This window comes from Pelmatolapia mariae, linkage group LG3_W, assembly GCF_036321145.2.
Source record: "Pelmatolapia mariae isolate MD_Pm_ZW linkage group LG3_W, Pm_UMD_F_2, whole genome shotgun sequence".
NCBI classification, from domain to species: Eukaryota; Metazoa; Chordata; class Actinopteri; order Cichliformes; family Cichlidae; genus Pelmatolapia; species Pelmatolapia mariae.
The window spans coordinates 53,089,269-53,106,001 of NC_086229.1; the positions used below are offsets into that span (position 1 = coordinate 53,089,269).

General features: G+C 43.0%; 2 protein-coding genes across 7 annotated transcripts in view; one reads left to right on the top strand and one right to left on the bottom strand.

The window, feature by feature from the left end:
• Positions 1-16,289, top strand: part of LOC134624644 (type II inositol 3,4-bisphosphate 4-phosphatase-like) — a 37,596-nt gene extending 21,307 nt beyond the window's left edge. For 3 of the 6 annotated variants that reach the window (XM_063469664.1, XM_063469665.1, XM_063469668.1), the window contains 6 exons: positions 234-360; positions 437-577; positions 1,350-1,447; positions 1,589-1,686; positions 2,022-2,176; positions 2,449-3,429. In XM_063469664.1, coding sequence (XP_063325734.1) covers positions 234-360; positions 437-577; positions 1,350-1,447; positions 1,589-1,686; positions 2,022-2,176; positions 2,449-2,671 — 842 coding nt within the window. In that variant the 3' untranslated portion in view covers positions 2,672-3,429. Of the gene's footprint in view, positions 1-233; positions 361-436; positions 578-1,349; positions 1,448-1,588; positions 1,687-2,021; positions 2,177-2,448; positions 3,430-16,013 lie in introns of those variants that run through there. The other 3 variants (XM_063469666.1, XM_063469667.1, XR_010093595.1) reach the window with 2 other exon arrangements.
• On the bottom strand, positions 3,837-6,693 carry LOC134624646 (tripartite motif-containing protein 16-like). Its single transcript, XM_063469669.1, has 2 exons — positions 6,520-6,693; positions 3,837-5,481 (listed from the first exon to the last, which is right to left on the bottom strand). Exons 1-2 carry the CDS (start codon positions 6,691-6,693, stop codon positions 3,988-3,990), a joined length of 1,668 nt encoding a protein of 555 aa, XP_063325739.1. The 3' UTR covers positions 3,837-3,987.
• Positions 16,290-16,733: the final 444 nt, after the last annotated feature.

The following is a 16,733-nucleotide window of genomic DNA, read 5'->3' on the forward strand; positions in this document are numbered from 1 at the left end:
GTTGGCCGTCTGTCTGTGATTTGGAAATCTTCGCCGCTCTGTCTGAGAGTGATTGCAGTAAGGTGTGTGTCAGGCCTTGCTATGGAAAGTGGTCACTAAAAGTGAAAATTTTAGTGCAATCACGGGGCAGCCACTCCCAAGGAAGTTGCTGTCCTTTATTTTAGTGTGACTGAGCCATTCATGTACACTTCTACATGCAGTGCTTACACATTTAAGGTGTGTTTGTGTGTCAGGTGATGAGATTGGGATGCTGGAAGACATGGAAGTTGGTGTGGCTGACCTAAAGGGAGTAGCGTTCACCATTACCGAGGCCAAAACGGAACAACCAGACGACCTGCTGCCGACACTCAGTGGAACATGGTGGGAATACACACACAGACACACACATCTATACACGTGTTCAGCTTCCTCACTTTGTGCGTTCATCTCCAACTAGGGGCAGTTTTATTGTTGAAGTCCCGTTGCCCCCGGAGACCTTCAGCTCACTTCCACAGGAACTAAAAGATGGGCTGTTGATTCGAGTCAATCCTGTTCTGTTTAACATTGGAATCAACCAGCATCAGAGTTATGCTGAGAGGTAAACAAACCGTTTTTCACTCTTTAATGAGCAAAATTAAAACTCCTGTGAACATCTCTAAAAAAATATTGACCTAATTGTATTGTATTTTCTGCATCACTGTGGAAAAAAAAACAAATTTTGTTTATGGTTAATAAGAAGAGTCACAGTTAAAAAATTCAGATTTTTAAAAAATATGTATTTTTTTTTTTTTACCTCTGAATAAAATTGCTGGTAGTAGAGGTCCTATAGGAACAAAATTCAGACTTATTAATGTGTCTGCTGTTGGTGCACATCTTCATCAACAGTTTAATCTTCATTAGAGATTATTAATCAGATGGCTTTAAGCTATCTCAAGCTGCACATTCATTTTTTAGGATTCAACTAGCTTTGGTTACTTTGTCCCTCTCTGTTGCCCCTTAGCTCATCCTCCATTTGAAATAAGCAGCCCCTTTAAGGCACACCTTCTCAAAAGTCCACTCTTTTCTGATTGGCCGGCTTCTGGAATGCTTCAAATTAAGAACCTTAATAAGAACCCAGAGGAGTTTCAAGATGTAGTGGTTGTATTTTGTGAGGAGATCTGCAAGTAGAGATCAGGTTTGGGTAGAGAAAAGGTTTTGAAACCAAAATTTACTGTTCATACTTGGTTTTTGACATTTCCCTCATTATTTGAAACTTTAGCCAACTTTTATTATGAACGTTAAACATTATGATATACAACAACAAAAAAAAAGGTTGCTTCCTGTAAGCTGCAAAATCCCTCTCCAACTCAGAAGTTGATGTTTGTTTTCAGGTTTGGTGACTGTTCGCTGCAGGAGAGAATAAACCAGCAGAGCTGTGAGCGTCTCAAAGCTTATTGTAACACACTGAGGGACAGACTGCCTGACATGGGTAAGGCTTTTTTATCACTGCTGAGGTTTCTTCCTGTTAAAAGGGTGCTTTCCTTCCCACTCTTGCTAATTGCTTGCTCACAGAGGGTTGTCTGATCGCTAACAGTGAAACAATGACTGAACTTCCTTCTTCTTCTGTCAGCTGGTATCCAGTCGCTGGCAGACTTGTTGTCTTCTCTGGAACGCAGCATTGAGGCCAAGAAGAGGAAGAACGTGGAGGTTCTGTGGATCGCTGCTAAGGTAAGCACCTGAAACAGACTTACTCATGTAAGATTTTTAAGACCTGACTTTGTGGGGATCACCTGGTGGGAACCACCAGGAAATACCCCAGTGCTCCTGATGGGGACTCCTGTACTCCATGTAACCAGTTTAGAACCACTAATTAACCTGACAAGCAATAATATGCTTGTACAGTGGAAGAACGTCCAAGCCCCACAGAAAGGGCTCACCTGACTGGCAATGTTGAACTTACTCAAGGGGCATTTACACTAAGACCTCTGCTACAACACTTCACATAATATTAATGTGTTTTCTCTGCTTTGGGCCTTTTAACAAAGTGTTTGTGTAACGTGCAGGTGTGCCGTAAGGTGAACGGTGTGCGGCTGACGAGCTGTAAGAGTGCGAAGGACCGCACTGCGATGTCGGTGACACTTGAGCAGTGCGCTTTACTGCGGGAGCGACACACACTCAGCCAGCAGCACTTCAGCATCGCATTAGACTGGATGAGAAGGTGTGTGTTTGTTTTACTCCTGAAAAACAACAATCCTCTTCCTCTTGCCTTCCTTTATTTCTGTTTCTTCACCTCGTTTGTTTTTCCTTTTTCCCCGTTTTGTTCTCCACTTATTGTAAGTGTTGCAAAACTTTTTTAGTTTAATCTTTTTCTCTCTTTGTTCTTTTACTTCATGCCATCAATTCCCTCTCTTTCTCTTCACATCTCTTCCTTCTCTGCACCCCCTGCCTTTCATTCACACTTGCACACAAACACCCCTGCTCATCCTCCAGATCTCGTCTGTCCTGGGGGCAGATGCTTGGCTGTTACACCCAGTCAGGGTTCCCTGTCTCTGGGTTAGATCCAGGGGAGACTCCCTCAGAACTCCCACAGTGTTTGGCCCCCAAAGCCCCCAGACGGCACCTTTACCCAGTGGCCTTTCTCCTGGTGACCTCTCACCTCCTGGTTCTTTGGCTCATCCTCAGCCTTGTTATACTGCTGGCAAAATACCAGTAGACCTGCACAGACTGGGAACACTGGGAAGTAGACTGCATCACTATCACTCTTACTGTTTTCTGTCAGGTGTGTTCAGACGAGGTGTGTTCATGAGATTTATTTCAGTTTAAGGAGAGCTGCTTTCTTTATTTGTCACTTTCATTTGTTGGAAAGTATTATTCACAAGAATGATACCAAAGACTGAAACAAGTATCCTCTAATGTACATCCCACATTGGGTGTGTTTTAGAGTTGGGGGCGGGGTGGGGGGGGGTGTATTATTTATAGCTGTATATGTATATATACAGCTATAGGAACTATATGTCTACAAAAAAAAGAGTAAATTAAATTCACTTCAACATAAAAGCTATAAATTGAATTTCATGTCACTGAGTGAAACAAGTATTTGAGAACATGCAAAACATGACTTACTACTTGGTGGAGAAACCCTTGTTGGCAAGTTCAGCAGTAAGACGTTTGTAGTTGGTCACCAGGTTTGCACAAGTCTCAGCAGGGATTTTTGCCCACTCCTCTTTACAGAAATGCTCTAAATATTTTAGGTTTCTTGGCTGCCACATCAGAAGAAACCCAGAGGAGAAATCTCGCTCAGGCCCACCTGAGCTATTAAAACTGAATTGATTAAAATGCATGAATTTATTAACAATTTGAGCATTTCAGCAAAAACTAATGCATAAAAATACACAGAATGCAATGAATAATGTGCCTGACACCTGTCATCTCCATATTTTAGGCTCATACACTCATTTTAAACCCTGTTATTTGTGTGTTTTTAGTCATAATAAATTCATTAAAATAATTCATATTAAAAATTATGTTGGCCTTTCGTTGTTTTTATGTAACTGCACAGCACAGGTGGAGGGTGAAGTTCATGACTCATTAAATCATAACAGACACATAATGGGAAATGCAGCAGGCTAAAATAAACCAGAATCATTATTTAACATGAAGTCGTCTGTATCCTATAGTTCACAATGACATCATGTTTACGTGGAGTAAACTTGTAGATTTGCGTCATTCAGTCTGGTTTAAATTCAAAACAGTTTTAATTTATATAACATCAAATCAGAACAGTCACTTCAAGACTTCAAAATTCACACAATCAGTGTGTATGACTCAGAATGTGAGAGGCAAAGTCAATCATTATCTAGATGAAACATGATAACACATCAAAGTAGCGCACATGAAGTGTGACTGACAGATGATCTCTTTGCAGAGAAGAAATAGCACGACACCGAGTTCACAGCAACAACAATGGAGACCAAAGAAACTGGAAACTAAATCACACATTTTAACCAACTGTCCCTCAGTGACTTCTGTCTATTTCGGTTTAATAAACTCTGCAGTGACTTTGTAGTCTAAAAGGCAAAGTCCAGCATAGAGCGGCTGAGTGAATGTGGTCTGGACTCTGTGGAGGAGAGTCATGGTTTCAGAGACGCTGTAGAAAGACAGAATACCTGCTCTGTGATCCAGGTACACTCCTACTCTGGAGGACCGAGGACCTGAGGCAGGAGTTGAGAGATTCTTGAAGTGAAAATAATAGCTATGTGTGTCACAACTTAATGCCCAAGATTTGTCATTTCCTCCATAAACACATTCATCTGAGTACCATGCTCTACCGATATCCTTGTATGCCACTGGTACACAAACTCCTCTCCCTCTCCACTCCACCTCCCAGTAACAACGCCCAGTCAAACTCTCTCTACTCAGGACCTGATAATAGAAAGTGAATCTGTCTGGGTGATTAGAATAGGACTGTTTTTGTCTTTTTAGTGTTGCTTTTCTGTTCCCCTCAGATAATACCAGATGCATATTTGCTGTGTTTGGATCCAGTGTGATTTCATATGAGTATTTTAAGAATCCAGCTCTGGTCTTTGGCTCTGGTGCTGACAGTAAAACATCCACTTCAGTGACTGTCAGTGAGATGTTTGTCCATTCCTCTCTCAGAATGTCCTGTAGTTTATCTCTGGTCTCTGACACAGCTGCTGTCACATCCTCAAAGTAGCTCAGAGGACGAATATTGATGCTGGATGAGTGTGTAGACTCACTGAGTGCTGACAGTGAGGGGTAGTTGTGTAGAAACTGGTTGTGATCCTCTGTGTGTGAGAGCTGCTCCAGCTCGCCGTCTTTCCTCTTTAGCTCAGCGATCTCCTGCTCCAGCTTCTCCTGAAGCTCTTTGACTCGACTCACTTCAGTTTCCTGCTGGGATCTGACCTGCTGCTTCACATCAGAGCTTCTTTTCTGGATGAGACGGATCAGCTCAGTGAACATCTTCTCACTGTCCTCCACTGCTTTATCAGCAGAGCCATTGATGGCCTTCACCTCCTGTTGAAGCAGCTTCACATCTTTCTCTCGCTCCTGGATGTTTAGTCGTCTCACCTCGAGCTCCTTCTGCTTCTCAGTCCTTTCTGCTGCAGCTGAGACTGTTTCATGGCCTTTATGTTCATCCATCAAGCAGAGATAACAGACACTCTGCTGATCAGTACGACAGAAAATCTTCATCACCTCATCATGACGAGAGCAGATGTTCTCCTGGAGCTTCATGGAGGGGGCCACCAGCTTGTGTTTCTTTAATGGAGCTGCATCATAGTGAGGTTGGAGGTGTTTCTCACAGTAAGAGGCTGGACAAGATAAACAGGACTTGATGGCTTTCAGCTTCCTCCCAGTGCAGACATCACAAGTCACATCTTCAGGTTCAGCATAGCAGTGATCAGCTGGAGCAGCTTGGAGTCCAGTCTTCTTCAGCTCCTCCAGTAAGTCTGCTAACATGGTGCTCTTGACCAGGACAGGCCTCGGTGTGAATTGCTCCATGCACTAGGGCTGCCACGATTAGTCAACTAGTCACGATTACGTCGACTATCAAAATCGTCGACGACTAATTTAGTAGTTGACGCATTGTTTGAAGCTTTGTAAGATCCCAAAAAACGCAGGAATAAGTAGTAGTATATAAGAGTGTAATAACGGACTAAAACAGAAGATGGCAGCACTGCATGTACAAGGATGCCAGCTGCCGTTAAACCCCGAAGAAGAAGAAGTAGCTCTGTCCCAGAATTCACAGCGTGGCCCAGCTCAGTTTCCAACAATGGCGGCAGCTAGTTAGTTTTAATATTACTCTTATTATTCTTTCTGGGTCACAAAATAAACGTTTAACATATTTTCAGGCGAGAATGTAGCTGTGTAAACCTCAAATATCTGCTCAGTTTATCAAGACACCGCATATTTTCAAAAGCGCTCCGACGTTTTCGGAGACGTCTGTTACCCACCAGCTTGATAGCTAGCTGGGGTTCAAGGCTCACTAGAGCCGGTGAGAAACACCGGACTCCCGGCAAATTGTTTTCAAACCCCCGCAGTCTTTCACTACTCAGGTTAAACATGATATATAAGTCACTTAGATAATTTAAAAAATGTTATTGTTTGGCTTTTTTTGAGTATTTTACTTGCTCCTGAGTGAATCGGTTTGGCTGAGATTAAAGTTATAGTTTTTACACAGCTGAATAAACGTCAAGCAGACAACTGATTATCAGAAGTGTGAGATGCTCTGGAATATACTCCGGTGTCCCGTTATATTTTAGATAGCAAGGAGCAGACGGCTGAGTTTATTAAACCCCAACGAAACAATCTGCACATTTCATTAAAGTTTAATAAACTATCATCTTGTCTTTATTTTTAGTTAGCACATACCTTAAACACTTAAAGCTGTAAGCTAATGATAGTTATATAAGAGCAGATGCATGCTGGTGCAATAAGCTGTACGTTGTACGTCCAATGGATGCATGATCTGATTAGTTGACTAATCGCAAAAATAATCGATGACTAGTCGACTATCAAAATAATCGTTTGTGGCAGCCCTACCATGCACTGAGGACAGCTGTGGATTCCCTTCCTGTCCTCTTCATCAAAGTGTGTTTTAATACAGTTCATGCAGTAGCTGTGTCCGCAGGGAATAGTCACCGGATCCTTCAGTAGATCCAAACAGATCGAACAAGAGAATTTCTCTGAATCCAGCTGAAATCCTTTCTGCTCCATTTCTCCTCTCAGCAACACTCTATATTTTATTAAGAAAGTAGCTGCCAGACAGGTTGTTTCATTTAGACCACAGAAGAGGGTGCAGTTTGGACTTTAGCAGCATTTCTGACTTTAGTTTTTATTATCATCAGTTTGAACTTTGCTGGAATGTTTTACCCCTCCTTCAAATTGTAAAAGACTGATGCTTGTTCATATGGTCATGCTCCCATGGAGCTATTTGTGATTGCCAACCAGTCACATTGAAGTTCATAGCCCTGACTATTATGAGATATGCTGTATTGCCAAAAGTATTCTTTTCATCCTTCCAAATCAATGAATTTGGGTGTTTCAATCACTTCCATTGCCACGGGTGTGTAAAATCGAGCACCTAGCATTGCAAACTGCTTCTGGAAACTTTCGTGAGAGAATGGGTCCCTCTCTGGAGCTCAGTTAATTCCAGCTGGGATTCTCAATCCATGTGTTTGGCCAGCTCTTCCCGTGCTGTCACATATCCTGTACTACTGAAAAATTCTTAAACTATAATTTTTTTTTTGATTGGTGTGAACACCACGGACCCACAGCATTCAGTCACTGTTCAGTCATTTATTCACAGCCCTACACCACACACACCCACTGCCCGACTGAGGCCAGGGCCATGTCCAGCTGAACCTATGGAGGTCAACCCTCCTTACCTGCTGGGACAAATTGGCTCCAGCTCTCCGTTTGAGGCGTCCGTCTGCGAGATGAAAGGGAGGGGAAAGTTAGGTGTGTGGAGCAGCAGCTCCTGACAGAGAGTTTTTTTCACCTGCACAAACGCCACCTGGCACTGCTTCGTCCACTGGACGAGATCTGACCAGCCCCCGTGAGATGGGGGCCTGGTCAGGTCTGCAAACCCAGGCACAAACAGTACCCAACCAGCCCCAGGAACCTCCTCATCGCCTTTTTGGTCTTGGGGCACAGGCCAGATGCAATGGCGGCCATCTTCTCTGCCTGTGGACGCACCTGCCCACCTCCCAAGTGGTACCCCAGATACTGTTGGCTGTGAGCCCTGCCTGGCTCAGAGACTCCAGAACCACGGCCACCTGCTGCACATGCTCCCCCCTGGTGTTACTGTGAATGATAACATCATCCAGGTAGGTGGCAGCCTGTGCACAGTGTGCCCCCCTACCTGGTCCATGTGACGCTAGAAAGTGTTAGGGGCTCCAAACAAGCTGAAAGGAAGGCCATCTTTTCCCTGGACTGGTGACTGGACATGGTAGGCATCAAACCGTGACACTTTGTTCACCTTGCGGTAGTTGACACAGAACCGTATATACCCATCCTTTTCACTACCAGAACTATGGGGCTACACCAGGGGTAGGCAACCTTTCTGATAATGAGTGCCATCTAAAATTTCCTCAGCAGTCAATGTGCCATATGATTGCATTAGCAATACATTTAATAACGCTCTATATTGACAGTTACACACTATATAGAACCACTTTATAGAATTATATTTGTTCACAGATGTTGGCAGCTATCAGCGAATAGTTATCAGCTATTTTGAAACAAAAAAAAAGACACTTTTTATCCATAACAAGAACTCCATAACAGCAAATGAACTGTACAACAGAAAATGCAAATGCTATTTATGGTCTCCTCACAACAATGATAACAAAAATAAACTGGCATGTTTGTTAATACAGAGATACACATGTTAATGTGATCTCTGGTCTCCCACTCAGAGACACAGGTCTCCGAGTGTCCAGCATTCAGACGGCTGCCTGAGGACACTCATGTGAGAGAAAATCTGCTCACACAGATATGTAGAGCCAAATACTGTCAATAAGGCCTCTGCAATGTTCTGAAGACAGTTAAACTTGTCAGGTAGTGATGTCCAGCAGGTGAAAATGCAAGCTCCATGAACACGCACAGCTATGGATTCCAGCTGCATTCATGGTTCTGCAAACTTTGACCCCCACAGAGTCGAGGTTTTCACTTCAATCAGCTGCATTTCGATTTCGCATTAACTGGCATTAACTCAGCCAGTTAATGCGAGACAAATCCAACTGCTCATTAAAGCTTTCTGGTTTGATCAGAAAAGAAAACATTGGTCCATACACCTGAGGGTCGTGAAAATGCATTGTGAATTCTGTAAGTTATTTTTAGCCAATTACAAGTTGAATCTGCTAGCTGGGGTTGTTAGCTAAGATACCGTCATTAAGAAGCGGCACAACTAATGTTTGTACGCGAGCTAATTTGCGATGTGCACCGCTGGCCTGGCCATTTATTTTTTAATGCACCTTCTCAGATTAATTCACTGCGTGTCGTGCCCAGGGCTGGACTAGGACAAAAAACATTGGCCCGGGCATTTTGACTAGCGACCAGCCCACCAGGTATTATAGGGAAAGCCATAAAGCCTTTGAATGAAAACAGACATTGTTGTGACAGTGATGTGCACTGTCTTGTTGGTATATGTATGATTTCCTTGCATTTTACATCAGATAAAAACTTTGATTGTAAGATTCAGATAATTATTTATTAAAAGTGAGACATTTTAAATGAGAATAAGAAAGAAAAGCATTTCTTTGTGCCCCCCTTTCCCTGTTAATGCCCTACCTGGCCCCCTGGCAAAACTTTGCTAGACCCGCCCCTGCACAGTTACCAGCTGTCAGCCACATAGAAAAGGATCCTGGTGTTATTTGTCTCTCAGAAACAGTTCATAACTTTAACTCTTTCATGTCACCTAAAAGGTAAAACTTTTTCTCCATCACCTGTTCAGCTCTGATGATTCAGTAAGGACATCTCCTGGTTTCATCTTCACGTTTCCCTCTCACCACATATCCAAACCGATATCATGACCAGCAGCTTTTACAGCTGTGGCTCCAGCAAACATCAGCTGAAATTAATATTAAATAAATTCTAACAACAGCTGATCAAGCTTAAACGTGCTGCTGTTGTTTAGCACGACATCCGCTGGTTTCCTCTTTCTGACGCAAAGTGGGCGATAAACAAACAAGAGAGAAAAGCTGATCAGCTGATCATTGATCAGTTTCATGATTGAAGTAGCAACAGGAGAGGGAGGGGGGAGAATGAGAGAAGAAGAGGCAGCTTCAGCATAAAGACAGAATAACTCCAGCTTTGTGTCTTTTTCCATTCTAGCTAAAGTACGGGCCAAACTGTGTCTCTTCTCAGCTCAATACCAAAACGCATAATATTTTCTCTTAATACAGGACGATTTCTTTTTTTACGGGACGGTTGGCAATTCTACTAACTAACCTTATGAATAAAATAAAGTTCACTATCAGTAACATCAAAGCACCCACCCAGCTGTACAGAAACTCCGTCATGCTAGCTAGTACGCAGTACGAGTTATTGTAACTGACTGTAAAAAGTCAGCACAACGAAAATAAACTACCCCTAAACTTGGTTTATATCTGACCCAGATAGACTGCAGGTCATAACTTCTTACCTGAAGTTCAGTTCACCTGACACTCGGACCAGCGGCCGCCTCCGGTCTCCTCCTCCTCCTGCCTCCCTCATCCACCTGCTGGCCTTTGTGGAAGCTCCGCCATAGCCACCACCAAAAACTGACTTATTTTTACACATCGGCCATCATCTGGCTAATCCACCACCTTTCATTGTTTATACCGTTACAAAAAAAAAAAAAATCATCGGCCCATAAAAACCAAAAATCACCACCGGCACCACCGATGGCCAGTCTAGCTATGGTGGTGCCATCAGTTAACCCTTCGCGTGCCAGCTGTGGCACGCGTGCCCAGGGTTGCCGACCCCTGGGCTACACCAAGCACTGTGCAACTCTTCTATTACCCCCATTTTCAGCATCTTGGCCAATTCCTTCTGAAAAATTTGACGTTTATACTCAGGTAATCTGTAGGGCGATGAACGCGCCATCATGCCAGGCTGCATCTCAAAATGAGTGACGAATGGTCGGGCAGGGGGGGAGAACCCATCTGCAAAACGCTGTTTCAACGCAACAACACCCTCTGGGCCTGTGTGAAATAGTTATCACACTGAAGGGTGGAATTTGGCACCTCCAGCCTCAACTCATCTCTCTCCTTCACCAGGCTCACTGGAGAAGGGGTTTTTAGCCTCTCTCCATGCATTATGGAGGTTGAGGTCATATACCTGTGTGGCTCCTCCCCTATCCGACCATACCACCTCATAGTCGACATCGCCCATCTGCCATGTGACCAAGGAAGGCCAGCTAATGGCGGTCCTGCTAATGAGCCGCCGGGAAATCATTTTCCAAGCGGCACCAAAAACTGGGTGTGTTCCTCCTCTGTGCAAGTGTCATGACTCACTGTCCCTCCTGTACCAGGGGTGGGTGCTGGAGCCCCAGCGATGCGGAACACCTGTGCCACCTTAATCAGCGGACACTCCTGCCTCAGGTGTCCTGGCCGCCCACACTTCAGGCAATTCTGCCCCAGTGTCTATGCTGCTGTCCATGGCTCAGGAACAGTTCCGGTTGCTTCTGGGTCCTCGGCAGGCAGAGTGGAGACAAACGGGTTAGGTGGCCACGAAGTTGGCGTCTGCTTGACCAGAGTGGGCCCAGGAAGCTTCTTCCTTGACACAGGTACAGCTGGTGGTCTGCCAGCCGGCTGGCTTCAGCTCCCCGCTCCCTCCGGCCAGGCAGCCAGGTGACCACAGCTTCCAGGCTCTCCGGCCTATGGCAGTGGACCCAGCGTGCTGTTTCCCTGGGTACACCCTCCACAAACTGCTACAAGACCACCTTTGCCAGCATGCATGCTTCCCCCTCCGATGGCCCCGGCTGCAGTCACCTAGCCCCTGCATCGTGCAGCTGCTAGGCTCATGCAAACGGCAGTTCCTCCCCCACAAGCTGACAAACCCAGAACCGCTGGCAGTGATCCTCCAGGGAGAGGCCCAAGTAATCGAGCTCCACGTGGCTGATGTCCTCAAAACTGCCCTGTAACAGGTGACAGGCTCAAAGCCGCCATCTGAGCCTCCACTGACAGCAGTGGCAGCAACCATGGTGCCCATTCCGTGGCAGGCCACTGGCATGCCTCTGCTGTGGCCCGGAAGGTTTCCAGAAATGACTGCGGGACCAGCACAATCTGAACTCTTAGGCAGCTTTCTTGTAATTTCTGGAAAGTCTTCAGGAATAGTTCTCCAGGCTACTTGAAGGACATTCAAAGCTCTTCTTTGGATGTTGGCTTTTGTTCTATTCTCTGTCTGGATGATTCCAAATTGGATTTGAGGTCCATGACTGATAAGTGTGTTGATTTATCCGGATATGCTTTTACTGCGCTGGTAGTGTGTTTGGGGTCAATGTCATTCTGAAAAATGAAGGAGTTGCCAATCAGATGCTTTGCTGATGGTACCGCAGGGTGCAGTGAATCAAAATCTGATGGTACTTTTCGTATTTCCAGCAATTTTGCTGTGGACACTCGTTGTTGTACTTACACACTCTCACTAGATCACTAAGGTCTGCCGAGAAAAGTTTTTTAACAATTTTATTTTTAAGCTATTTTATTCTTTTATGTATGTATTTTTCTTAACTCAGACATGATCAGTATTAGGGCTGGGCCATATCATACCGTTCATGGTAATACCGGTATAATGTTGGGCAACGGTAAGAAAATGAAATATTGCGATAGAATATGGGTAAAACACGCATGCGCAGTGCCTTTGTTTTCATACGCACATGGCAGAAAAAGCATGGCAGCGACGGAGAATGAGAAGGGCGAAAGCGGATCGTAGAATGAAACAGATGAACCAGAATTGGTTTGTAAAAATGCTGCAACTTCAGTGGTGTGGAACTGGTTTAGCTTTCGTCCGTCAGATAAACAAAAGCACTATTTTTGGTAGAGCATGCCAGCGGGCCGTCGTTATTACCGTGTTTTTTGGAAAATACGGCACACTTAAAATCAATCCTTTGATTTTTCTGAAAATCGACAGTGCCCCTTATAATCCCATGTGCCTTATTTATAGGGATGGGTATTGATAAGATTTTCACGATTCCGATTCCATTTTCGATTCTGTTTAACGATTCAATTCTTTATCGATTCTTTTTTAAAAAGGAGAACACTAAGGTCGATTAGCTTAGAACTTTGTTTTATATCTTCTCTTTGAACAAGATAGAAATTTAGGAGTAACATGGCCTTACAAACCCAACAGTGAGATCTTAAGAGATCCACAGCCTATGGCTCTTCAATGGGGTGTCACAGGGTCCCCGGAGAAAAAATTGTAAATGTAAAATAATAAAATAAATATTCTTCTCTAGCACTAACAAAGTATAACATAAATTATTCTGTAGCAATTACACAAGAATATCCAGTAATGTCCCTGCCTACAATTAAACACATTCACTTACCGAAAATCGGGGGCATCTGGTGTGGCAAATGCCTTTTACCACAAACTTAGTCACTGCTCGGTGACATTCTGGCCTGAAAGGAGACGCTACCGGTAGACTGCAGCGAGAACTGCCAGCGAGCGCCAGCCAGACTCTGTCTGTCTCTCTCATCATGGTCACCTAAATGCACAGTAATGGCAGGTTTTGTAATAAGGCAGATCGCGCTAACATAATATGCACCGTTAGTTGATTATTTACCTGCCGCATTAACGGGAGAGGACGTGCAAACGTTACCGCTGCTGCTGGGTTGAGATTCACGAGTCCGGAGCGGAATTAAAAACACGACATTCATTTAAAGTCATCGTGTGTTTTGTGAGCAAATGCTTTTGCATATTCGTAGTGTTTCCTCCCTTAAATGAAATATCTACTTTGCAAGTATTGCAAGTTGCCCTGTTGTCATCTGTTCTCGTAAAGTATGACCAAAATTTTTAGCGTTTGAGCCGCCATGTTTCCTGCCAGGTAAATGACGCTCCGCAACGCGGTGATGTCATTCGGGGCGACTGGAATCGATAAGGGAATCGTTTGCAAAAATGGCAAACAATTCCAAGGAATTGAAACAGTGGGAACCGGTTCTCAACAAGAACCGGTTTTCGATACCCATCCCTACTTATGTATGAATTCTGGTTGTGTTTACTGACCTCGAAACGATTTTCTGTGGTACACGGTGCTCGAAAATCTGTCAAATATTTAGTACGACTTTGCTGAGCTACGAAGCCACACCGCTTGATGGATTGTCGGAGCATTATGGCTATTATAGGCAGGAGCCTCGCGGAGTGATACGTACCTTGCTTCAACATAATATTACCGTGTTGTGTGTGTATAACCTCTTTTTACGTTTTGTGGATATTATACATGGTTATGTTGAGGATATGTCGGCCAATTTCCACTGGAAATACCTTTTGGTTAAACTGTCAGCAAGGAATTTGGATTTGCACTGTTAAATTTTTATATAACTTTAATGCACATAAAAAACAGCTGCTTGTTTAAGTGAAAATACATTGATGGGTTTTTTTTTTGCACTAATAAAGTTGTGGAGTTGTAAAGTATTTTGTCTAGTGTCAATTATATCGTCAGTTATATCGTTATCACAAATTTTCAAATGTATATTGTGATAAATATTTTTGGTCATATCGCCCTGCTCTAATCAGTATATACCCTTCACACTCCCTCTTCAGCCTTCGGAGAGGATGTACCAGAGCGTTCAGGCTCGCTCCACTACACTGTTGAACAGCTTCATTCACCAGGTTGTCAGAAGGCTGAACTCTGTTTATGACCATTCCCCATCAGCCCCCTGCCCCCGATTGTCTCTCACACAAGTTGGATTCAAATCTTTAATGCTGCCAACTGTCTTTGGCACAGTTATTTCCACCTCTATCATACCTGCTGCTCTTGGCCGCTTACACTTCTATCCTTGTACATTTTACACAAAAAACCAAGAATGTCTTTGAGTACAAGGGGTGAACCTCGTTATGAATCAGAATCAGAATAGTTTAATAATCCCTGAATAAATAATAAGATAAGATAAGATATGATAAAACTTTATTAATCCCTCTGGTGGGTTCCTCTGGGAAATTCGGTTTCCAAAAGCACAGCACCGACAGAAGTTACAGAGCGTGAGCAGAATATTATATATATATACACATATAAATACAGAGACATATATAAATAAAATATACGAAGGGGATAAATAGAATAAATAGGAATAAAAAATAAAAATACAAGTGAATTGCACATTTCACATTTCAAGTATTGAAGGTAATGAGGTTACAGTTGCTCCAAGATGGATGAGAAAAGTGGTGAAAGTCTCCTAATCTCTTGTATGTCCAACATCACATGAATAGAAGTGGTTCTTCATGTGGTCCAGTGTCTTTGTTTCTATTCTCTCCTGAAAATGTATTCATGGTTGAGTGATTATTTACTCTTCTAATTCCATGTATTCTTCCTATCTGTCAGCGATTTACATTTTATTTTTCCTCTTGATTTTGAATCTTTTAAATAAGCGGCACTAAACAAAACTGCCACTGGTTTTAGATATTTATGAAAAATGCTAATCCTAAACCATTGTATGTCCAAGCCTCAATGTTAATTTGTGTATTTGTGTCTATTTCTGCCCTGCTCTGTATGCTGCAAAATGCTGCAACAAGAGTACTGACAGGGACTAGGAAGAGAGAGCATATTTCTCCTGTATTGGCTTCCCTTCATTGGCTTCCTGTTAAATCCAGAATTGAATTCAAAATCCTGCTCCTCACATACAAGGTCTTAAATAATCAGACCCCATCTTATCTTAATGACCTTGTAGTACCATGTCACCCTATTAGAGCACTTCACTTTCACACTGCAGGCCTACTTGTTGTTCCTGAGTATTTAAAAGTAGAATGGGAGGGAGAGCCTTCAGTTTTCAGGCCCCTCTTCTGTGGAACCAGCTTCCAGTTTGGATTCGGGAGACAGAAACTATCTCTACTTTCAAGATTAGGCTTAAAACTTTCCTTTTTGCTAAAGCATATAGTTAGGGCTGGACCAGGTGACCCTGAATCTTCTCTTAGTTATGCTGCAATAGGCATAAGCTGCCAGGGGATTCCCATGATGCATTGAGTTTTTCCTTTCCAGTCACCTTTCTCACTCACTATGTGTTAATAGACCTCTCTGCATCGAATCATATCTGTTATTAATCTCTGTCTCTCTTCCACAGCATGTCTTTATCCTGTTTTTCTTCTCTCACCCCAACCAATCACAGCAGATGGCCGCCCCTCCCTGAGCCTGGTTCTGCCGGAGGTTTCTTCCTGTTAAAAGGGAGTTTTTCCTTCCCACTGTCGCCAAAGTGCTTGCTCATAGGGGGTCATATGATTGTTGGGTTTTGCTCTGTATCTATTATTATAGGATGTACTGTACAATATAGAGCGCCTTGAGGCGACTGTTGTTGTGATTTGGTGCTATATAAATAAAATTGAATTGAATTGAATGTATGCAGGGATGGCTGCAGGATGGAGAACGTGGAGAAAAACATTGGCAGCAGGAAGTTCGCCTTCAGCAGTGTCCAGCTTCTCACCTTCCCCAAACTCTACAGACCTCCAGATGGCAGCTATGGATAAGAATGCATAAAATTTATGTACATATATATGTATATAATTTTTTTTATCATTAATTTGTTTTATAATGTGAAGACAGTGTTATTTTTATTTCTGTGTTCATAAAAATGTTGATTGTGGCTGTAGAAATTTGAATGACAAACATTTTTCTACAATAAACACTTACACACTCGACTTATTTCTGTCTAATATTAAATTAAACCAAATGGGTAATGATTTATGCAGCAGCACAAGTCATCGCAGTCTGGCGCTACAAAAACACATGAATCTGCTAAATTGTCCCCACTTTTTCATTTACCCTGATACAATCCTGTAAACTGAAAACATTTAATATTGATTAGTGCCAAAGTTTAGTATCTGATCAAATGTGAAAAAAAATTACTAAAATCATCCCTGCTTTTAATAACTTATATCATTGATCATAAACTCTTCCTGCATTGATCAGAATACAACACTGGTGTTAAAGTAAATCATCTTATATATTCCAATTTGGACATGTAAGTCAGGAGAGTTTGTTGTACACAAAGTTTAGCCATGTGTAACCACGGTAACATCTGACCCCACTTCCGCCAATCCCTTTATTGTGGCGGGAATGAACTCTG

Bases quoted from the DNA above. Each gene is read 5' to 3' on its own strand.
- LOC134624646 (XM_063469669.1), bottom strand. From the start codon at position 6,693: ATGGAGCAGAAAGGATTTCAGCTGGATTCAGAGAAATTCTCTTGTTCG. The intron at 5,482-6,519 runs GTAGGGCTGCCA...TGGCAGCCCTAG, and splicing joins ACAGCTGTCCTCAGTGCATG to TGCATGGAGCAATTCACACC.